The sequence below is a fragment of the Macaca fascicularis genome, chromosome X (genome assembly GCF_037993035.2).
Source record: "Macaca fascicularis isolate 582-1 chromosome X, T2T-MFA8v1.1".
Taxonomy (NCBI): Eukaryota; Metazoa; Chordata; class Mammalia; order Primates; family Cercopithecidae; genus Macaca; species Macaca fascicularis.
Window position 1 is genome coordinate 79,648,255 of NC_088395.1, and position 23,520 is coordinate 79,671,774.

General features: G+C 44.1%; 1 protein-coding gene across 2 annotated transcripts in view; it reads right to left on the minus strand.

The window, feature by feature from the left end:
- Positions 1-7,133: 7,133 nt before the first annotated feature.
- LOC102135431 (doublesex- and mab-3-related transcription factor C1) overlaps positions 7,134-23,520 on the minus strand; it is a 70,376-nt gene continuing 53,989 nt past the window's right edge. The window contains exons 2-7 of one of the 2 annotated variants that reach the window (XM_065538811.2): positions 10,767-10,924; positions 10,409-10,467; positions 9,961-10,094; positions 9,005-9,065; positions 8,673-8,820; positions 7,134-7,680 (exon numbers count right to left, since the gene is read on the minus strand). In XM_065538811.2, coding sequence (XP_065394883.1) covers positions 7,568-7,680; positions 8,673-8,820; positions 9,005-9,065; positions 9,961-10,094; positions 10,409-10,467; positions 10,767-10,830 — 579 coding nt within the window. In that variant the 5' untranslated portion in view covers positions 10,831-10,924 and the 3' untranslated portion in view covers positions 7,134-7,567. The remainder of the gene's footprint in view (positions 7,681-8,672; positions 8,821-9,004; positions 9,066-9,960; positions 10,095-10,408; positions 10,468-10,766; positions 10,925-23,520) is intronic. The other variant, XM_065538812.2, reaches the window with a different exon arrangement.

Here is a 23,520-nt window from a genome sequence, read left to right on the forward strand (position 1 = left end):
AAATGTCTCCTACTGCTGTTGAGATTCTCTCTTTATCTGTCTTTAGGCAGTTTGCGTATAATGTGTGGTTCTCTTTGGATTTAACCTTGGTGGGATTTTTTTGAGCTGCTTGGATCTGTGTGTCAATTTTTTTTTTTTCCCCACAGATTTAAGAAGTTTTCAGCCATGACTTCTTTGAATGAGCTCTCTCTCTTTCTCTCTTCTCCTACTGAGATTACCATAATGCATATACTAGTTTGCTTGATGGTGTCGCATAAGTCCCCTAGTCTATCTTCACTTTTCTTCATTCTTTTATTCTTTTGCTCATCTGACATGATGATTTCAAATGACCTGCCTCCAAGCTTGATAATTCTTCTGCCTTATCAAGTGGTCTGTTGAATACCTCCAGTGAATTTTGCAGTTAAATTATTGTATTATGTTTTCATCTCTAGAATCTGCGTGGTTCTTTGTTATAGTGTTAATTTCTTTGTCAATATTCTCATTTTGTTCATGCTTCATTTTCCCAGTTTCATTTAGTTGTCTCTCTGTGTTCTATTTTAGCTCATTGAACATCTTCATGACAATTACTTTAAATTCTTTGTCAGGCAGTATCGGGAGAACCTGCTCCCAATGTTTAATATGGGTTTTTTTCTATTTCCTAAGTGTCTCGGCTGGGTTGAGAAATAAAGGGAAAGAGCACAAGAGAGAGAAATTTAAAGCTGGGTGTCCGGGGGAGACATCACATGTTGGCAGGATCCGTGATGTTCCCCAGCAACATAAAACCAGCAAGTTTTTATTAGCGATTTTCAAAAGGGGAGGGAGTGCACGAATAAGATGTGGGTCACAGACATCACATACTTCACAAGGTAATAAAATATCACAAAGCAAATGGAGGCAGGGCGAGATCACAGGACCACCGGATGAGGTGAAATTAAAATTGCTAATGAAGTTTCGGACGCGCATTGTCATTGATAACATCTTATCAGGAAACAGGGTTTGAGAGCAGATAACCTGTCTGACCAAAATTTATTAGGTGGGAATTTTTTCATCCTAATAAGGCTGGGAGCACTATCGGAGACCAGGGCTTATTTCGTCCCTTCGGCTTCGACCATAAAAGACGGGATGCCTTAAAAAGGGGCCATCTATAAGCCTACCTTCAGGGCACATTCTCTTTCTCAGGGATGTTCCTTGCTGAGAAAAAGAATTCAGCAATATTTCTCCTATTTGCTTATGAAAGAGGAGGAATATAGCTCTGTTCCGTCCGGCTCACTGGTGGCCAGTTCAAAGTTACCTCTCTTGTTCCCTGAATATTGCCGTTATCCTGTTCTTTTTTTTTTGTTTTTTGTTTTTTTTTTTTTGAGACGGAGTCTCGCTCTGCCGCCCAGGCTGGAGTGCAGTGGCCGGATCTCAGCTCACTGCAAGCTCCGCCTCCCGGGTTCACGCCATTCTCCTGCCTCAGCCTCCTGAGTAGCTGGGACTACAGGCGCCGGCCACCGCGCCTGGCTAGTTTTTTGTATTTTTTAGTAGAGACGGGGTTTCACCGTGTTAGCCAGGATGGTCTCGATCTCCTGACCTCGTGATCCGCCCATCTCGGCCTCCCAAAGTGCTGGGATTACAGGCTTGAGCCACCGCGCCCGGCCTCTTTTTTTTAAGATGCCCAGATTTCATATTCAAACACACATGCTCTACAAACAATTTGTGCAGTTGACACAATAGCACAGGGTCCTGAGGCGACATTCATCTTCCTCAATTTACAAAGAAGATGACGAGATTCAGAGATTAAAGTAAAGACAGGCATAGGAAATCACAAGGATATTCATTGGGGAAGTGATAAGTGTCCATGAAATCTTCACAGTTTATGTTCAGAGATTACAGTAAAGACAGGTGTAAGAAATTACAAAAGTATTAATTTGGGGAACTAATACATGTCCATGAAATCTTCACAATTTATGTTCTTCTGCCGCGGCTTCAGCCGGTCCCTCCGTTCGGGGTCCCTGACTTCCTGCAACAAGGCAGCTCTTAGGTCCACATTTCTTTAGGGCTGGCTCCTGGAGTGTTGTTTTGCTCCAGTGACTGGGCCATCACCAGTTGATTTGTATGTCTTGAAATCTTTTGTTGGGATTTGGGCATTTGAAGAAACAATCACCTCTCCCAGTCTTTGCATACCAGCTTTGTGCACAGGAAGACCTTCGCCAATTGGCTGGAGGTTCTAGGACCTCTCAAACCTTTTGTAATGTCTTGTTGCCCCTGGCGTCTACCTACACAACTGCAGCTCTTACCTGCTGTGCACTTTCGTTTTCAGGAGCTTCCAGAATCTATCTTGGGTTGCTTCAGCCTCCCAAGTCAGGCAAGACAGAAAGTAGTCCCTCAAATAGCCCCCAAACAAGCCAGAACGTTGTATGCACGGTCCACTCTCTTGTTTTTATCCCAAGGGAGGGGCCCAGAATTCATGATTTTATTTTTTTCCTAGTGTTCCACACTACACCATGTAGAGGGAGGGGCACAAGGGGTATGCTGAATGCTGGGATTTTTCCTACCCTTGTCACTGGAATCCCTTCTTGGTTTTACAAGGGCCAATGTGCCGTAGCTTGTCCAGTGATCTCTACAATTCTCACAGAGGTACTTAGATTTATATAATGTTGTTAACCTAATGTCTCTATCAGGGAAGGAGGGCCTGTAGCTTTCTTGACTGCTGTCATGCTGATATCACTCCCATGGGGCAACTTTTTAACCAGTGGTATTGGAAAAATGGGATCTCTTCCTCACACCATACACTACGATACATTTCAAGTGGACCGGAGTTTACAGTGTGACAGGAGACAATCTTCTCTACGTTTAGAGTGGGAAATCTTTCCTAGCTATGTCTAAAAACCCAAAAGGTATAAGGCAAAATGTTGATAAAGTTTATTAAGGAAACATAAACTGCTTTTGCATGGCAAACAATGAAACAAAACACTATCAATGAGGTAAAACGATTCATGACAAACAGGATAAATGATTTACGACTTATATCAGAAGAAAAGGTAAATGTCCTAATATATCCCTAAGATACAAAGAACTTTTCTTGGAAAGAAGAAAATGCCAAGGCCCCTATACTAACTGGGCCAAAACTGTAAACTAAAAGTCCATAAGAATAAAGAAAACAGGAATTTCTCTTAACCATATGGAAAAGATGTGCGACCTTGCACATATGAAGGGAAATGCAAGTTAACATATGCACTAATATGTCATTTATCTCCTATCAGATGGGCGAATTCAAAAATCTGGCAATACTACTGGTGAGATGCTGGGAAAACTTTCTCTCTCCGATATTGATGGGGAAAAGGCAAACGGTCCATCCTTCTTGAAGAGGTATTTGACAGTAATGAGCAAGACACCCTGTGTTTTCACCTTTTAAGCAGCAATGGTACATCTAGGGATCAATCCCAAAGACGTAGTGATATAAAAATTGCTAAAGATTATGTCAGGAGCCTATCCATTGCAGCCATATTTAAAATAATAGCAAGAGCCAGGTGCGGTGGCTCACGCCTGTAATCCCAGCACTTTGGGAGGCCGAGGCGGGTGGATCACCTGAGGTCAGGAGTTTGAGACCAGCCTGGCTAACATGGTGAAGCCCCGTTTCTACTAAAAGAAAAAATAAAATAAAATAATAGCAAGAATAGAAACAACCAGAGTGTCCATCAATAGAAGACCAGTTGACCACACCATGGTAGGTCCACACAATGGGGTACCCTCTAGCTGTTGAGAGGAGTGAGGGATGTCTCCAGGGAGGATTGTGGAGTGATCCCAAGGATTTCTTTATTTTCTGAGGTGGAGTCTCGCTCTGTTGCCCAGGCTGGAGAGCAGTGATGCGATCTTAGCTCGCTGCGGCCTCCGCCTCCCAGGTTCGAGCAATTCTCCTGCCTCAGCCTCCTGAGTAGCTGGGATTACAGGCGCCCACTACCACGCCTGACTAATTTTTGTATTTTTGGTAGAGACAGGGTGTTAAACCATGTTGGCCAGACTGGTCTCAAACTCCTGACCTCAAGTGATCCACCTGCCTCGGCCTCCCAAAATGTTGGGATTACAGGCGTGAGCCACCACGCCGGCCTCAAGGATTTCTCCTTTTTCACTTTTAGTAACTTTGTTTATTCATGTGTCTTTAACCACTTCAGTACATGCATTACATTGTAGCTACCGCATCTACTCACTGAAATAACACAGTTCTCAACATGGGGAACAAGTGGCATTTATAGAAACTTTTCTTATATGTGTGACTTTAAATGCTTCACAAGATGCATAATAGTGTGGTCAGTACATCCATTCACTGAAATAACACTGTTCTCAGCTTGGCGATCAAGTGGCCTCAAGGATATGTTTTTAAGTTTTTTAAAAAGGCAAGGTGGAGAAGTTTATGTGTTAATAGCTTATGCAGCATTTATCTAAGCAGGAGGAGGGAGTGTAGTGAACGTCAGTCTCTCTAAAGAGAGAGAGAGAGATACAGATCCAATGGCCAGGCAATACCAGTTGCCCCCGTTTCTTTAGCCTTTAAGAAATCTGTTGACAAAATAGAAAAGAGAAATCTGTTGAATATAACCCTGTATGGATGGGTTTTGCTAATTCTGAGATCCCTACCACTCACCTCTACCCGACTTTGGCCCCCTCCAAGAATGCACATCCCCACATAAATGGGAATTCCGCTCAATATCTGTCCCAGATCTTTCCATTTTTAACTTTAAAAATAGCACTTTCCCACACATTTTAGGCTGTTCTTGGCCAGAAACCAGCAGTAGCAGCCCTTTATGGCCCTGCAGTGTTAGTGGAACCTACTTTGGAAAAGCCGTCTTTCTGGGCAAGGGTTGAAAGTGGCAGAGTGCTGGAGCTGGCTCTTACCGGAACATCAGAGCCAACCATAAGATTTTCAAGAATTTCGTGAGCCAGTTGTTAAATACAGCCATTATTAAAAACTACATTATATAAACTAACAATCAGATCAATTATATTGAAAACAAACATAATATATGCTAAAAAAAAATCAATCCCTAATTATTTTTCTACTTTGTACTGTTATCTGTGTTCTCATGGTTATTTACCTTTATGGTATCCGAATGGTAAAAATATATCTCTTCCCAACTCTGCATTCACTGATATCACTTTGATATCTTGCATTCAGCAAGTGCAACAACCCAGGGCATTTCCCCCAACCTTCCTTCCCCCTGAGAGCCAGTTGCTAAACCTGTACCTGCACACTAATGTTTGAAATTGATCCACTCTACAGAAGCTCTGATGTGATGGGTATGCTCAGATCTAACCAATGCTGTTACGTGACATACACGAGTCAAGACATAACTCACAGTGCTCTATACAGTGATGTTTTAAATCTATGAACTGGGGTAGTACACAGCAAAGGGAAGAACATGAAAAAGGTTTGATATTTAACATTCACAAAGATGTCCTTAGATGCCAAAAATACACCGTCATGAGACTTTTGAAAAAGTCTGTGTGTGTATGGGCGGAGGGGGGGCATCAGGAAAATAAAAGGGCACAGGGAAAAGGGCCTCACTCCTTCCCCTGATGCCCATCACTTTATTTCTGTTTTTCCTCCCTCTTCTCATGCCACATCCTTTAACCAAAATATGCCTCCTCTTTTACCCAAGTCAACTGTGGGACTGTGGTGTGCCTAGGACACAATTTCATAGCAGGATCTTAGTCCTCTTCCAGGTACCACCGCTTCATTCCTCCAGAAATATGTGGACTTGTTCATCCATCACTACGAAAGGAGGGGCTTGGGGATCATTTGTTCGAGTAACAAATCAGGGAAGGAAGGAAGGAAGGTATGAGATGGACTTCAGTCTAGTCTTGCTCCAAGTCTGAGTGACTTTGCACGTTTGTTTCTCTGCCATCAGATCAAGAATATAAGAATCCTGACTTCTCGGGGTCTCAAAAAAGAAAGGACAAGTTGTAACTGGATGTCATCCGAATCAATTGTCTTGGGTAAAGTACTGGGAGGGAAGAAAGGAGGGAGCTGATAGCAAGGAAAAGGGCCCATATCGAGGCATGTCCAGTTGAGCTTTCTTTCTGCCTGGTGGGGGTCTCCAGGTCTTCATTCGTTTAGAATATCAGCAGAGGACTGGGAAACCACTGCAGGTAATAAAGAGCTGATCGATTACTACATATTGTTACCTTGAGTAAGAAATAAAGGGACTATTTTGGAAAAACCCTCTGACTGATGTTTGTTGCTTTGAGTTTTGAGCCTTTTATTCAATGCTTTATTAAAAAATCGAACTATTAGCTGATTCAGGGCCTGGTAAAGACAAGGGAGAGTTCGCTGATCTTTGGCTAAAAATTTCCCCCAAACCACTTTTGCAAGTCACTGTCATTCTTTGAGTGTGTTTCCTCATCGGCAAAATGGCAATAATAATGCTTAACTTGCAAAGTTGCCGTGAGGCTGTATGTGCTTAGTGCGGTGAGCACAAAATAAATAAAAGGTAGTGGTGCTTCCTCATATTTCATGGGTCCTTCAAAAATAGGGTCTGAGTCTAATTCATTTCCCCTGTTTGATTCTTCTTGTCCTGAGTGGCCTCAGTTTCCTCCACTGTAAAATTCACATTGGTCTAGAATAAAACCGGCATTTCCATTGGGCAAAACTGTCCTTCATGGAAGTTTGGTTTGGCCCAGATATAGGGCTTAAAGAAGAAACCCGAGCCAATGCTTACAAGTTGAGTGATTTTATATAGAAATCTAGAATTCCATCTTCTCTTGAAAACCCAGCCAATTTGGCCACCATGAGTCGCTATCCCTGCATGGCAACAATTGCCTAGAGCCAAGTAGCAGCTGCCCGCTTACGTAGAGCACACACTGTCAGTTTGGCCAGAGCCCATCGGGCCTGCTCTACTCATTTACATGATCTGCTTGATCCTACAGACATTGCCACTTATGACCCTCTGGGCAACTGGAAACAGTCTATGCCAGGCAGAGGGTAGGTACTTAATTGCTCAATGAATAAATACCTTACTCTTTTTCCTCTACCATTTTCTTATCTAGCCATGTTAGGAAATCTCAGTTATCGGATAAGGTGATTCTCACTTGGAAACATGAATTGAACAAATCGGTTAGAGTCGGGATAGTCTGGGTTATACTGTGGTAACAAACAACCCGTATATCACAGTGCCTTATAACAACAAGGGTTTATTATTTGTTCACGTACATAAACCTAGACACAAAGTGAAAACATCTTCATGTTTCCACAAGCATGGGTACGCACATGAGTGCACAGGTATGTCAGCAATCACAAGACGAATAAAAACTCTGGCATATGAACCCACACAGAATCCCACTGAGAGACTGATCAACTTAGATTGCACAATCCTGTCTTTACGAAACAGAAAAAGGCCCCGGCATCCAAAAGAGTGAGGGACAGAGGTACAAGAATATCCACCTTCAGTCAAGGAATTGCCCCATATAATAAAAAGCTTATAAAACACCTGAAGGCTTAAAAAAAAAAAAAAAAAAAAAAGATGTTAAGCGTTTTGGACATTAACCATTTTGCACATTCAGAAACTGGATACTAAATAGGCAGTGCTCTGTTGAGGCCTCCTCCCCTGGGTTCCTAGCTCAAGAGGGAGATGCATCCCAGATGTCCAATAGGCAGCGAGATGGAGCTGGCTGGCCTGGGGCGGAGAGAGGGGCTGGGAGGCTGGAATCCTTTATCTCCAGCAGGAGCTGTGGACAGAAAGGAAGGGTCCAGAGCCAGGTCACATCCACATCCCCTTCCAGATCTACTCGTTTTATGTGTCCCGCCCAACCAAAGATTTGTCACCTGGCCTGTTGCATAGACCTCTTCCTCTCTGATTTCCCCATCTCCCATCTCGCCTCCCCCAATCCTTCCATCAAAGCCACCACAAGTCTTTTTGTCAAGCTCGGGGTCTGTGAAATTCTTCTCCCTAGCTCAGAAAACGTTCCCTGGCTCCTCACTACCCACAGTTGCTGGTCCAGCCTCCTAAGCCTGACCTGTCAGACCTCTGTGATTGGTACCCTCTCCAGCCTCATCCCTTTCTGTTCCAGCAGTCCCTCCAGGGGTGTTTCTTCACTGACACACCATGCTCCATTCACCATTTTGATCTGGGAATGCCTAGCCTTCCCTCCCAGCCTCCCCAGTTGTTTATCCCCCTCGGAGCTCCTCCAGCCCCTCTTCTCTGGGCACATCGTTAAAATTTGACCACAAAACACAGCTTGCCAGGGCATCCAGGCTCCACTTCTAGACTGGATGCTCTCGGAAGGCAGAGACCAGACCTCCTTCCAGACCAAGCCCTTTATCACCTCTGTATGTCCTCCCCAGACCACAGTAGGCCACAGGGGGCTGAGCATAGACCCTGGGCTGAAAGTCTGAAAGTCAAGAGGGCCGGTTCTTCCACTTGATATGCTGCATGCATATCAGAGAGGGCAAGTCCCTGCCACTCTCAGGGCCTGAACTTCCTTCTTTCTTGACATCAGGGCACTGAACGCTTGCTGTTGCGCACAAAGCGCGATAAACCGAAGATTCAGTAAACAGCGCTCAACTACCATCTCGGGAGTCATACTGAGGAGCTTGGGTGCCTGGCCCCAAGGAGATTCAACTTACTGACTCTGATTTTTCAGCTAGAACCTGCTTACCACAACGACCCCCATTCCCCAGCTATTCCCACCCTGTGTTCTCCTTTCAGGGAGCAGGCTACCTGGTGGGTTGCAAGGCTGGTGCAGGGAGATGGAGTCAGGAGGGGCCTGGGCAGAGTTTCTCAGAGTCAGCAGAGCCTCAGCGGCCTCCAGTTTCCGCTGCCACTCTGAGTGGGCAGAAACCAAAGCCTGGTCAGAGACTTTGGGGACCTGCAAAGGAAAGTGCGTGAGAGAGTAGGCACTGGGAAACTACACCTCTTCCCAATACGACAAGTGCCCCTTCAGCCCCGTGTTCCCTCAACCTCCTCCCCCACCCCCACCAAGGCCTTCTGCTCTTCCCATCCACTAAACTCCATCCCTCCCAGGGTTCTGGACCCCACTGCTTTCCCAGGACCTGTGGCTGCAGTAGAAGAGGGTCAAGGGTGGCACAGGGCTGGAGGATCAGAGTTGAGCATCTAGAAACAAGGAAAGGAGAGGCCAGGGGATTAAATCCACTGGTGGACACATACTATCAGTAGACAGAAAGAGGGGCAGGATTTTGCAATATCTGGATGTGTGAATCCCAATGCCTGCTGGACCATTAGTCATTGCGGCTGGGGCAAGTCCCTTCTCCTGCTTGGCCAGGTTTCTTTTCCATACCTCTTTTTCCTGACAGGGACGCTTATTCCTACCAGCTCTTTCCTTCCCAGGGCAATGGTGAAAATCATGGGAAATTACAGGTGTCCGTGTTTTAATTTGCAAAGCACTTGGAGAGATGTGATTACCGTCCCTGTTCAGGGACTGGTTCTCACTTCCATATTGCCCAGTCCCCATGGGTCTTGAAGGACAAGCATGGCTCGTCTCCAGGAAGCTTTCTCTAATGGCCTCTGGACTTTGCCCTGGGCCTCTGTGGCCCTCACCAGCGTGGACCCCACCTTTCAGCAGGACCTTCTATCCCATCCACCTGTTTCATGTGGAATAACAACCCCCATTTGTTGAAGCCCTATTATGTGGCAGGCCTTGTGCCAGTTCTCTTTTCAATGCTATGGGTATAGAATATTGTCCTCAGTATATCCATAGGGAAATGGAGGTTCAGACACATAAAGTCACTTGTCCAAAGTCTCACAAATAGAAAATAGCAAAGCTAGGAGAGCCCTGTCCTCGCCCGTTAGTATTACATGCTGCCTTGTCCTCCTCCTTCTTCTCCTCCTCCTTCTCTTCCTCCTCCTCCTCCTCCTCCTCTTACTCCTCCCCCCCTCCACTTCCTCCTCCTCCTCCTCCTCCCGCTCTTCCCCTTCCATCTCCCATGGCATCAAGCACAAGGTTAGGCACACAAGACACAACCTGCTCCATGGTCCTCACTCTACTCACATGCTGGGCAGGGCAGGGGGCCTGTGGGGATCTCCAGAAGGAGAAACCAGTTGCTGCTCCAAGGTCACTGGAGTACGAGGCAGAGACAAAGATTCTGGGGCCTGGCCAAGCAGCAGAGCCCCTTGGGAGCTCCCCTGCAGGGGCAGAGAGCACAGGTTGCAGTCAGGTACCAGGCCGGTCATGGAGAGAGGAGGTGTGGACATCTTTTGGGATGAGGATAGGAGCCTAGAATGTCAGAGCTCTGAAGACCTTGAAGACCAGCCAGTCTTACCTTTCATTTTGCAACTGGGGAAATTGAGGCCCAGGGAGGAGAAGTGATTTTTCCCAAGGTCACATGGTGAGCTGGTGATAGGATTGGAGATGAAACCCATATCCTTGGGACACAGTGAAAGATGTCTGGACAGTGGCTGGGTGGGAGCCTGCCCGACTGGTCACCGACTCTCCTTACCTCCTCGGAGGCTGTGAAGATGTGGGTCTCGGGCTGCAGCATGTTGTTCTCCCTCCCAGCTGTGAAAGACCAGGAACAGCTTTGATGAGTCTTTCCCCCAACCCCACCCCACTTCACCCCACATCCAGTCTCAGGTCTCATCTCACCAAGGAGCTCTTCAGTTCCCTTGTCCCCCAGCTCTCTCCTTCCTGCAAACACTCGGTAGATAACATTGATGACATTTTGCACCTGGGCAAACTAAGGTCCGGGGAGCAACTTGCCCCAGGTCACACTGCAATTCTGTGACAGGACTGGTGACAGAACTACTCATGCTTCCTCCACCCAAACTCTGGCTCCCTCCCTGGCCAGAAACACTCACTGAGGACTCCTGCTCTGATGGTCAAATTCCTGACACGGATGGGAGCTTTGGGAGGGGCAGCCATACTCCTTATTGGTCCTTGAGCCAGGTGTCTCTTTGGCCGTGCCCGCTGCTCCCTCTTCAAGGCACTCACAGCAGGCAAGACCCTGAGGTGTTCTCTGAAGTAAAGGATTGCGGGGCTAAGGTTAGTCCCATTTAGAGAAGGTCTGGGCCCTCCCCATCTCAGACACCATACTCGTGAGAAGAGGGCACAATTGTGACACTCGCAGGCCTGGAAGAGGCAGAAATGCTTGTGGCCGCTGATTTGGGCAGTAATACCATGGTCGTGGCAGCGGTCACAGCAACCTATAGCTCTTCTGGGGCCAAGCTGAGTCCCCCATGGGGCTCCAGTCTCACGCTGTGCATTCAGGGTCAGAGGGGCAGCAGGGTGCAGCAGGTATTTATTTGGGATCCATGCTTCTAGGGTCAGGAGTGGAGGTCAGAATGGCCACATGATCCCCTACCCCCAGCGTACTTCCTCTGCCCTTGGAAAACCCTATCTGAGGTGGCTGAATGCTCCTTCTCCATCCTTCTCACCGCTGGAATCAGATTGCCTTCCCTCCCCTTCTTCTCCCACGGTTTTCACCAGCCTTCACTGCGACCTCCTTGCTCATGTTGCCTCCTTCACAGAAGCCCCAGTCACACATAGCCCCTTCCCGAGAAACTCTTGGCAAGGATCCCATACCCATTCAATGCAGTCATTATTCTCCTTGCTTACCATCACTTCACCACAGACCCCACTTTCAGGCATGTACATGCACTCCCGTGCCCTCTTCCACCATTACTACACCCCCTTCTTGTGTATCATCCTGCACTCTGCCAAACCCAGGTATTATTCCTGGCATCCACTTCAACAATTCTCTTCCGAACCTCCTGCATTCATTCACTCCCCACACAGGATTTTGTGCCCCCAGCACTCAATTCCATTGTCAGTCTCTTCTATGCCCTATATTCAATTTTCCCCTCACATTTCGTGCTGATTCATGCTGATTTTTTTTCTTGTACCCCACCTTACACTTAATTATTCCCTTGCTCCCCCTTTGAACTGATTTCCCTCTTGTATCCCATGAAATCGTATTGTTCTCCTGGATCCCTGGCCCTCTTTCAATTATTAATTTCATTCATCCCTTCATGCATCCCCTTGATTCTTCTTTTTTTTTTTTTTTTCTTTTTTCTTTTGAGACGGAGTTTCGCTCTTGTTACCCAGGCTGGAGTGCAATGGCCTGATCTCGGCTCACTGCAACCTCTGCCTCCCGGGTTCAAGTGATCCTCCTGCCTCATCCTCCCGAGTAGCTGGGATTACAGGTGCCTGCCACCACGCCTGGCTAATTTTTTGTAATTTTTAATAGAGACGGGGTTTCACCATGTTGGCCAGGCTGATCCACCCGCCTCGGCCTCCCAAGGTGCTGGGATTACAGGCATGAGCCACCGGGCCCGGCCGATTCTCTTGATTCTTCATTCAGCAGGTACCTGTTGAGCCTCCTATGAAGTGTCAGGTTCTGATCTAGCCAATAGGAAACTCCTCAGTGCAGTAGTGTTTCTCTTGGACTGACACACCTTTTCTGCTTTCATGCAAACCCACACATTCCCTCCACAGTCTCCCCCAACTCTTCCATATTCCTCTCCACACTTCAACAATTTTTCTGGAGCACACCATCTCCCCCCACCCCCACCCCACCCCACACCACACACACAGTCCCACCACCCTGGAGTGCACCACTTCCTCAGGAAGCCCAATCATCCACTCCCTCCCGGACCTCTGAATCAAAAGTAGTCCCATGAGCCCTGCCTCACTGGCCAAAGGCCGGGGCTCAGGGGGCTGGAGCAAGGGGTCCTCCCAAAAGGGATTCCGGGACAGCTGAGGGCGCGATGGGACATCAGGAGCAGATGGGAGTTCCCTGCTGAGGTAGCAGAGAGGGGAAGGTAGCAGAGTTGGGAATCTGGCTCAGGAGGGTGGGAGGAAATAAGAGGCGTGGAGAACGAGGGCCTAATTCTCATGTCAACCTGTGGTTGCCCCAGCCTCCAGCAAGTCAGAACCAGTCAGAGGGTCTGAGGGAAGATCCAGCTTCTGCTTCCCTTCCCGCCCTTGCCACAAAGGCCAGTGAGCTCTTGCGCTGCCTTCAACCTCCCGCCGCTGTGGCTGGCGACCAATGAACCTCGAGATCTCTTGAGGCTCACGTTCTGAGGTCACGCCCCCTTCACCTCCATGTAGCTTCTCCTGCTCCCTGTACTAGGTCAGTCAAGAAATCCTGAAGTGATCGTTGAGCTTTATACTCCCCAAGGCTTGTTTCCCAGATTGGTCTCCCTTTGGGTGTGAAATATTTTGTGTGCATGCATTTTTAACTCACGTACTTGGTATTTTGTAATTTACCTTTTAAAAATTCAGCATGTGATTAAAGATCGATCCATATTTCTGTGCCGCGGATTCCCAATCAGTGGTGACTTTGCAACCCCCAGGGAACGATGCTTGGAAACACTTTCGTCCGTATTTGTCTCTGTTTATGAACTCCCTGTAATGTTCCACAGATAAATGTGTCTATTCCTGTGCCACTACTAAATTGTCCTAAATTTTCTCACTTCATGATACATCTTGACATCGGCTAGGGCAAGTTCCTGCATGGTATTCATCATCTCCAAACACGTCTTTGCTATTCTTTGCCTTTTTGTCCCTCCGCATGAATTAGTGTGCAATGTCAAGTCTCCCCAGATTCAGTTGTAACAGATTTGGATTGCATTTTCACTGAATCTGTGGATCAGTTAGGGGAGAATCCACTATCTGCAGAATACTCAGCCTTCCTGTTCACCAACTTGGGATGTCTCCACTTACGTGGGCCCTTAATGTTTTAATCTTTCAGTTCAGTTTTTAGTTTTATCTTTTGTATATTTAGATCTTGCACATCATTCATTGTATTTATTCCAAGATACTGTAGATCGTTGCTGTGCTTGCACTTGATGTCTGTTTAAAAGGACAATTTCTATTTGGATCTAATTTACAGAAACGACTTTAACTTTTAAAAACGTGACTCGATCTTAAAGTCAGTCAACATGCTAAACTCTGTAGTAGGCGTTCTGGGATTATCTGTGAGTTTATGCATAGTAGAAATAGAATTGAAGTTATGGGGTTTTTTTGTTTGCGATTTTTGTTTTTTGGTTGGTTGTTTGGTTGTGTTTTAACTGCGCTGGCTAGGAAATCTAGTACAAGATCTAATAGCGACAGCAAAATTGGGCTTCTTTGGGTTGTTCCGGATTTTAAAAGGAATGCTGCCAGCATTTCCATATTAGTATTGTTTCCTTGTGTTTTCCTTACCTTTTCCTTTCATTTCCTTTTCTTTCCTTTCCCTTCCCTTCCCTTCCCTTCCTTTCCCTTCCCTTCCTTTCTTCCCTTTCCTCCTTCCTTCCTTCCTTTCTTCTTCCTGTCTCCCTACACCACCCCACCCCCACCCCCGCATGTCTTACACCTTTTGTCCTTCTTCATAAATTAGCATGCAATTTCAAGTTTCCCAAAAATTCGGTTGTAACAGATTTGGATTGCATTTTCACTGAATCTGTGGATCAGTTATGGGAGAATCCACTATCTCTAGAGTACCTGGCCTAAGTAACTTCCAGGTTTTTTCCAAAACCTTCAGCAAAGTTTATCTTATAATCCAAACGGTTAAAAAATCATAAATGTATATCTTAATGAGTTTTCTCTTTCTTTCTTTTCCTTTCTTTCTCTCTTTCTTATCCTTCCTCCCTTTCTCTCTCTCTCTCTCTCTCTCTCTCTTTCTCCTTCCTTCCTTCCTTCATTCTTTGGGTTGCTTTCTTTATTTGATTTGTAAACAAAGATGAAACAAAAAAGCAGCCCCTCACTCTGTCACTCAGGCTGCTGAAGTGCAGTGTCGGTGATCTTGGCTCACTGCAACCTCCACCTCCTGGGCTCAAGCAATCCTCCTGCCTCGGCCTCTCAAGTACCTGGGACTACAAGCACACGCCACCATCCCCAGCTAATTTTCGTATATTTGGTAGAGACGGGGGGTTTCGCCATGTTGCCCAGGCCATCGTGAACTCCTGGGCTCAAGCAGTCCGCCAGACAAAAGTGCAGAGATTACAGGTGTGAGCCATCAAGCCAGGCCTCTTAGTGAGTTTTCAAAAATTAAATATACGCATGCAATTAGTATCTAGAACAAACAACAAAATATATGAGCAATACATAAACCTCTCTCGGGTCCCCTTCCAGTTACAGCTTTGCTAATGTCAAACCAGCTTTCCTCTCCCATAGTAAATGTAACTTAGCTATGGTGTATTAATTTTTTTGTATATGGTGCATTAGAGCAGTGGTCCTAAAACACTAGCTTGATTATCAAGCCCCAGAGGGCTTGATAAAACAAAGATTTCGGAGCTCCATATCTGTATTCTCAGATAACAAGGTCTGGGGTGGGACCCAGAGTTTGGTTGGCTTTGCTTTTTCTCTTTTCTTTTCTTTTCATTTTTCTTTTCTTTTCTTTGTCTTTTTTTTTTTTTTTTTTTGACGGAGTTTCACACTCTTGCTGCCCAGGCTTGAGTGCAATGACGCGATCTCGGCTCACTGCAACCTCTGCCACCCGGGTTCAAGGGATTCTCCTGCCTCAGCCTCCCGAGTAGCTGGAATTACAGGCAGTCACCACCACGCCCGGCTACTTTTGTATTTTCAGTAGAGATGGGGTTTCTCCATGTTGGTCAGGCTGGTCTTGAGCTCCTGACCTCAGGTGATCCACCAGCTTGGGCCTCCCAAAGTGCTGGGATTACAGGCGTGAGCCACCATGCCGGCTGAGTTTGCCTATCAAACAAGTTCCCTGATGATGCGAACACTGCTGGTAAGGGACCACATTTTGAGAACGAAAGCACAAGAGAGGATAACATGAGGAACCTCCAAATATCCATCTCCCAACTGCAACCATTAAAGACTCATGGCCAATCACATTTCATACATATCCTCTCCCCTCCCCGTCCTCCAGATTTTTTTCAAGCAAATATCAGAAATCAAAAAAGTACAAAAATCATATGTGGATATCTTAACGTGTCTTATTTGATTTGTAAACATTTCAGTGCATAACTCTAAATATGAGGAATCTATTTTCCTCAACGTTTCATTTTGAAAATACACAAAGCTGAGGGGGTAATACAGTGAACAATCTTATGCCTAGATTCACATTATCTCATTGCTTTAGCTCTCAGTAATTTTTTTTTCTTGCTTAAACACGTAAGAGTTTCAAACACTTCAACCAGTTACTTCAGCATGCACCTCCTAAACACTACAATGTACTCCTATGAAACCACAGTGCCATTATCACATTGAAGAAATGTAACAATGAAGGGGTAACATCATCCAAGTTCACATACAGTTCATATTTAAATTTCACCAAATGTCCCCGTAATATCCTTTTGAAAGACTTTTTGGGGGATCAACAATCCAGTCAAGCATGGTACATTGCACACAGTTGTCATGTCTCTTTAGTGTCCTCTAATTGCAAACAGTACCCCAACCAATTTTTTAAACCTTCCATGACGATGACATTTTTTTCAGAGCTGAGGCCTGTTGTCATGTAAAGTGTCCCACAATACGGGCTGGTCTGATATTTGCCTCTTGTTTATATTTATGTTTGACACTTTGGGCACGAATATTAAGAAGGTGACGAGCAGTTCACGTTATATCACATCTGGAGGCTCCTAAGGCCAGTTTCTCTGGTTATCGGTGATGCGGTTTGTATTCTTCAGTTTTATCACTTAATTACGGTATTTTTCAGACAGAGTACTACATTGGGAAGGTACTTTTCTCCTGTTGTGGTTAATAAGTAGTCTGTCATGATATTTCGATGACATGCGGATATTCTGCTCTCCAACAAAATTTTACCTCTTGGCCTTGGTATTCATTCAGGGCTCTTGCCTGATTTGATTATTACTTTGTTGGTTAAAAAAAACGGTGATTTCTCTAATACTATAATTCATTTCTGCTTTTATGGATGGGCATTTTGATGTAAAAAAGCTCATCTCTCCCCCTCCCCCACCTCGTTGTTGTTGATGTTGCATTTGCTGTGGCAGAGAAAGAGTACAAGCTGTTTATTTGTTTTGTTGAAAGAAATGTGAAGAGAAAAAAGTGGACAATATTAAGACAAAGGTAAACAAATACATGATGAATTTGATAAGAATTTCCCCTCTAACAGTCTAATCAGATTGACAAAATTCATTGCCTGAAGTTAGAATTGATTGGTCAGCAATAGCAAAAAAAGCAGTTTATGATAATTATTAAGAGGATCTGAGGTTATGAATTTGGCCAACTAAAAAATGGCTTGGATCTTGTAGAACACACACACACACACACACACACAAACATTTTTGTGGAGACATCATAAAAAGGTATTGTTATTTCAGTTACATAACACATAATAGAAAATTATGAGTTATATACAATATTTTACAAAAGGCAGAAGGCCTTCACCTAAGTCGCCACTCAAATGTCCATGTAATACAAGACTTTTCTAACAGTATGGAAGAATAATTGATTCAAAGTGTAAAAAATTTCAACAACCTTCCTTTTAGCATTACATGAATCATGGGAAATTTCCTTTCCAAGAACTTTCCAATTTGCAAAGACATGTTCGTAGCATGATAAATGGAACTCATAGTATAGTTATTTGGGTATCATGTCTACCTCTCAGAAAGGAAACTGAGTTAATTGTGGAAGACATTGGAGAAACTCATTTGTATGAGGAAAGACAGGGATCTGGCTGTTAGTTCAAAACTCAGATTTTGTTGTGATTTAAATCAAGAGTCCAATGTTTCTTTTATTTCTTCTTTCCATTGTATGATTCATATTGAAAACATAAGGGCTTAGCTTCCTAAAGTCGACTATATGAAAAGTTTCACAACTATAGTTATTAAAGTCATTCAGTAAATATGCACAAACGCAGTGAATCATCACAGGCTTATTTTGTCAGTCTTTATTAAGTTGTGTATGTTTTACTGGTCTTCTTAAAGACCTCGGTCTTTATTTATTGATTTTCTCTGTTATTTTTCGGGTTTCCATTTCATTGATTATTTTACCTATCTTTCACATTTCCTTCCTTCTGCTTCTTTTGCTCCTCTTTTTCTAGTTTAGTGTAGTGACATCATAGATTACTGCTTTGATAATTTTTCATTTGTCTAATGGAAGCACTTAATGGCATAAACTTTCCTTTCAACAATGGTTTAGCTTTGCATCACAGATATTGACATGTCTTATAATCATTTCCTTTCAGTTCAATTCACTTTCTGAAGTCCTGGGAGACTCAGTCTTCAGTATTCTTTTTATTTAAATCGGCCAATAAAAATTGTATATATTTGTGGTGTACAGCATGATGTTTTGATAATAAGTATACACTGTGAAATGGCTAAATCAAGGTAATTATCATATGCATTACCTCACATACTTACCGTTTTTTGTGTGTGGTGAGAACACTTAAAAACTACTCTCAGCAAATTTCACGTATACGACATATTGTTATTAACTGTAGTCACCATGGTGAAGAAGAGATCTTTTGAAATTATTCCTCCTGCCTAGCTGAAATTTTGCACCCTTTGGTCAACATCTCCCCCACTCCCCCAAACTCCAGCCTCTGGTAACCACCATTCCACTCGCTACTTCTAAAAGATCGACTTTTTCACCTTCCACACATGGAAATGCCATGATTTCCTTCTTTTACATGGCAGAACGGTATTCCATGGTGTATATAGACCACATTTTCTTTATTCGTTAATCCGCTGATGAACACTTAGGTTCACTGTAAATTTTGGCTATTGTGAATAGTGATGCAGTGAAGATGGGAGTGCAGACACCTCTCTGACATGTTGATTTCATAGCCTTTGAATACAGTCCCAGAAGTGGGAAGGCTAGGTCATATGGTAGTTCTATTTTAACTTTATGAGGAACCTTCATACTGTTTTCCATAATGGCTCTCCTAATTTACATCTGGAAGATTTTCTCTTTAGCCCATGGATTCAGTGGCATCCTTCACATGGAGCGGTGGTGAAAATCCTGACATCATCCCAGCAGGGACAAAGAGGGGTGCCTCCTTACGGCCTGGTGGGGGTATATGTTGGAGATCTCCACATAATCCTGCTGATATGGTAGCGCGAAGGGGCTCTCGTCTCTGCCCATGGAAATGAATGTGGAAGTCCATGTCCCCCGCTAGATCTTTGCCGGCATGAGTGGGGCCACAGAGTTTTCCGAGGCGTTCAACTGGAGTAGAGCAGTTACTGTGAAAATATTTTCTGTCCTGTTGGGTTGCCTCTTTTCTGATCCTTAGGTTAGGAAGAACAGGCTTTTGTAGGTTTATTTCTTCGTTTCTTCGCTTGTTTTGTTTAGCTTTGTTTTGTTTTGCCTGTGCATTTTGGAATTCCCTAGTAGCTGGTTTCTTCGGCTCCAACTTTGGGATATATCAGGCAAAAACAAAACCCAAGGAACTCACCACCATATCGTTCTGAGGTCCTCAGTTGCTCTGCTTTCTCCTCTCCACTTTCAGCCTTATGTTTGTTTTATATATAGTGTCTCGAATTTTAAGTTGTACTTAGTGGGAAGAATAGGGAAATGTACAACTACACCACCTTCCCAGAAGCAGCAGTCTCTATAGATTTATTTTATTTAAAAAAGCAAATAATAATTATATATATTTATGGGGTAGAATATGATGTTTTGATATATGTATACAATGTGGAATGATTAAACGAAGCTAATTAGCATATCCGTCTCCTCACCTACCTATCATTCTTTTGTGGCGAGAACATTTACAATCTACTCTTTGAGCAGTTTCAAAATATGTAATACATTATTTTTAACTAGAAATGCTGTGCAATAGATCACTAAAGCTCCTTGCTCCTGTCTAACTGGAACTTTGTACCCTTTGACCAACATCTTCCCTTGCCATATCCCCCGCAAGCCCCGCCACCCCCAGCCTCTGGCAACCATCATTCTACTCTCTGCTTCTATTAGATCAACTTTGTAAGATTCCACATGAGTGAGATCATGTGGTATTTGTCTTCCTTTTTTTTCTTTTATATTTTAGTTGACACATAATAGTTGTGCATATTTATGAGGTACAGAGTGATATTTTGATACATCTATTCAACGTGTAATGACTACACCAGAGTAATTAGGGTATCCATCGCCTCAAACATTTATCATTCCTTTGCACTGGAAACATTCAAAATCCCCTCTTCCAGCTTTTTTTAAACATATACTATACCATACTGTTAACTGTATTCAACCTGCAGTGCTATAGAACACTTAAACTTATTCCTCCTATCGATCCGTAATGTAGTATCCATTAGCCAACCTCTCCCTATCCTCCCCTCCCCTCTGTACTTCCCAGCCTCTAGTAACCACAACTCTACTCTCTACTTCTATGAGCCCAATTTCCTTCAGCTTCCACATATGAGTGAGGATGTGTGGTATTTGTCTACCTGTGCCTGCCTTGTTTCACTTAACATAAAATCCTCCAGGTTCATTCATGTTGCCTCGAATGACAGGACTTCATTCTTTCTGGTAGCTGAATAATGTTCTATTGTGTATAGATACCACATTTTCTTTATCCATTCACGTCGATGGACACTTAGGATGATTCCGTACCTTAGCTATTGGGAATAGTGCTGCAACAAACATGGGAAAGCAAATCTTTCTTTGATACACCGACTTCCTTTCTTTTGGATAAATACCCAGTTGAGGGACTGTTGGATCATATGGTAGGTGTGTTTTCAGTTTTTTGAGAAACCTCCATACTGTTTTCCATGATGTCTGCACTAATTTACACTGGGACCAACAATGTGTAAGAACTCCCCTTTCGAACATCACACACCGGGGCCTATTATGGGGAGGGGGAAGAGGGGAGGGATGGCATTGGGAGTTATACCTGATGTAAATGACGAGTTGATGGGTGCTGATGAGTTGATGGGTGCAGCACACCAACGTGGCACAAGTATACATATGTAACAAACCTGCACGTTGTGCACATGTACCCTGGAACTTAAAGTATAAAAAAAAAAAAAAAAAAGAACTCCCCTTTCTTCACATCCTCGCCAAAACTTATCTTTTTGTCTTTTTCATAATGGCCATTCTAACTGGGGTGAGAGGATATCTCATGGTAGTTTGGACTTGCATTTTCCTGATGATTAGTGAGGTTGAGCAATTTTCCATAAACTTCTTGGTGACTTGTATGCCTTCTTTCGAGAAATGTCTATTCTGATCCTTTGCTCATTTTTAATAGTATTATTTAGGGGAGTTTTGCTGTTGAGTTCTTTGAAAGCCTAGTGTATTCTGGATATTAGTCTCTTATCGGACGATTAGTTTTTAAGTATTTTCTCCCATTCTACAGGTTGTCTCCTCACTCTATTGATTGTTTCCTTTGCTATACAGAAGCTTTTTGGTTTTATATGGTCCCATTTGCGTATTTTTGCTTTTGTTGTCTGTGCTTTTGTAGTCTTGCCCATAAAATATTTGCCCTACTAGAACAACGCCCTGAAGCTTCTCTCCTTTGTTATTTTTATAGTTTCAAGTTTTCCATTTAAGCCTTTAAGTTTCTATGACAATATCATGATGTCCTGGTTACTATAGCTTTATAGTATATTTTGAAGTCAGGCAGAGTGATGCCTCCAGCTTTGTTTGTTTGTTTGTTTGTTTCCCCCTCAGGATTTCTTTGTTTATTTGAGGTCTCTTGCGGTCCCATATGAATTTTAGGATTTTTTTTCTATTTCTGTAAAAAGTATCATTGGTATTTTGGGTGGGATTGCATTGAATCTGTAGATTGCTTTGGGTAATATGGTCATTTAAGCAATTTTCATTCTTCTAATCCATAAGCATGGAATGCCTTGCCATTATTTTGTGTCCTCTTCAATTGTTTTTGTCAGTGTCTTGAAGTTTTCATTGTGGTGATCTACCACATCCTTAGTTACATTTATTCCTAGATACTTTTTTTGTGGCTAGTGTAAATGGAGTGGCTTTTTTTTAAGTTTTACTTTAAGTTCGGAGATACGTGTGCAGAACGTGCAGGTTTGTTACATAAGTATACATGTGCCATGGTGATTTGCTGCGCCTATCAACCCGTCATCTAGGTTTTAAGCCCCGCATGCATTAGGTATTTGTCCTAATGCTCTCCCTCCCCTTTCCCCCCACTCCCCTCCAACAGGCCCTGGTGTGTGATGTTCCCCTCCTTTGTCCACGTGTTCTCATTGTTCAGCTCCCACCCATGAGTGAGAACATGCGGTGTTTGGTTTTCTGTTCCTGTGTTAGTTTGCTGAGAATGATGGCTTCCAGCTATGAACTCATTCTTTCTTATGGCTGCAGGGTTTGCTCTCTTGATTTCCTTTTCTACTAGTTCATTGTTGGTGCATAGAAACACTACTGATTTTCTTACGCAGATTTTGTATCCTGCAACTCTATTGAATTTGTTTACCAGTTCTAAAGAGTTTTCGGGGAGTCTTTAGGTTTTCGATCTATCCGATCAGGTCACCTGTGAAGGGGTGCAATTTGATGTCCTTTCTTTCCGTTTGGATGTCATTTATGTCTTCCTGGTGCCTAACTGCTCTGGGAGGACGTTCAGTACTATGTTAAATAGGAGCGGTGAGAGTGAGTATCCTTCTCTTGTTCCTGTTCTTAGAGAAAAGGCTTTCAGCTTTTCCCCATTCAGTATGATGTGGGTTAGTTACATATAGCCTTTTGTTATGTTGAGGTATGCTCCTTTTGTACCTAATTTGTTGAGAGTTTTTGTCATGAAGTGATGCTGCGATTTTGTCAAATGCTTTTTCTGCGTCTACTGAGCTGATCATACCATTTTTGATCTTTGTTCTGTTCATGAGACATATTATATGTATTGATTTGTGTGTGTTGAATCATCCTTGCATTTCTGGGATAGATCTCAATTGATCATCTTTTTGATGTGCTGTTGGATTCAGTTTGTTAGTATTTTGTTGAAGATTTTTGCACCTGTGTTCGTCAGGGATACTGGCCGGCAGTTTTCTCTTTCTCGTTGTGCCTTTGTCTGGTCTGGGCATCAGGGTAATGCTGGCCTTGTAGAATGAATTAGGAAGAATTCCCTCCTCTTCCCTCACCCCCTTCCCCTCCCTCTCCCCCACTCCTCCTGACCTCCCCCACTCCCACCGCCACAGAAACAGCCAGGCAGGCAATCTTGGGAAGCAGGGGCAAACACGGGGGCATGTGGTTCAGATGCACCTTGGTCTTGTGGCAATGGCAGTGGGGCCTGTGTTGGGCACATGAGCGAGCCTGGACTCTGCTATCTCCCGGTCCAGCAGACAGTAGGAGCTGCAGTCGCTTAGGGCACGACACAGAGCCTTGGGGGTGGGCACCTAGAGCCCTGTTTTGCTGCAGCTGCCCAACACACAGAAGCCTTTTGGGCTCCACACAGGTTCAAGCAGTGCCTCTGCATCTTCTCCCTGCGACTCTGCCTGCCAGTCCCTCAAAGGGAACTCCTGTGTCTACGATCTCAGAGGTCCGCAGCAGGAATGTGGGGTCCTAGGGTTCCTTCACTCACCCCTTCCTCGGGTCCAGTCTGTGTCCAGAGTCCAGTCGTGGCACCCGGCAATACCAAACAGGCAGTCCCGCTTCCTCCCTCTTCCACCACAGTGTCTTCCATTGCCCCTTTATTGAATTCCCATGTTTTCTCTCAAAAGATGTGTTTGAAGTGTGCAGATTTACTTAATATTTTGCTTCCTC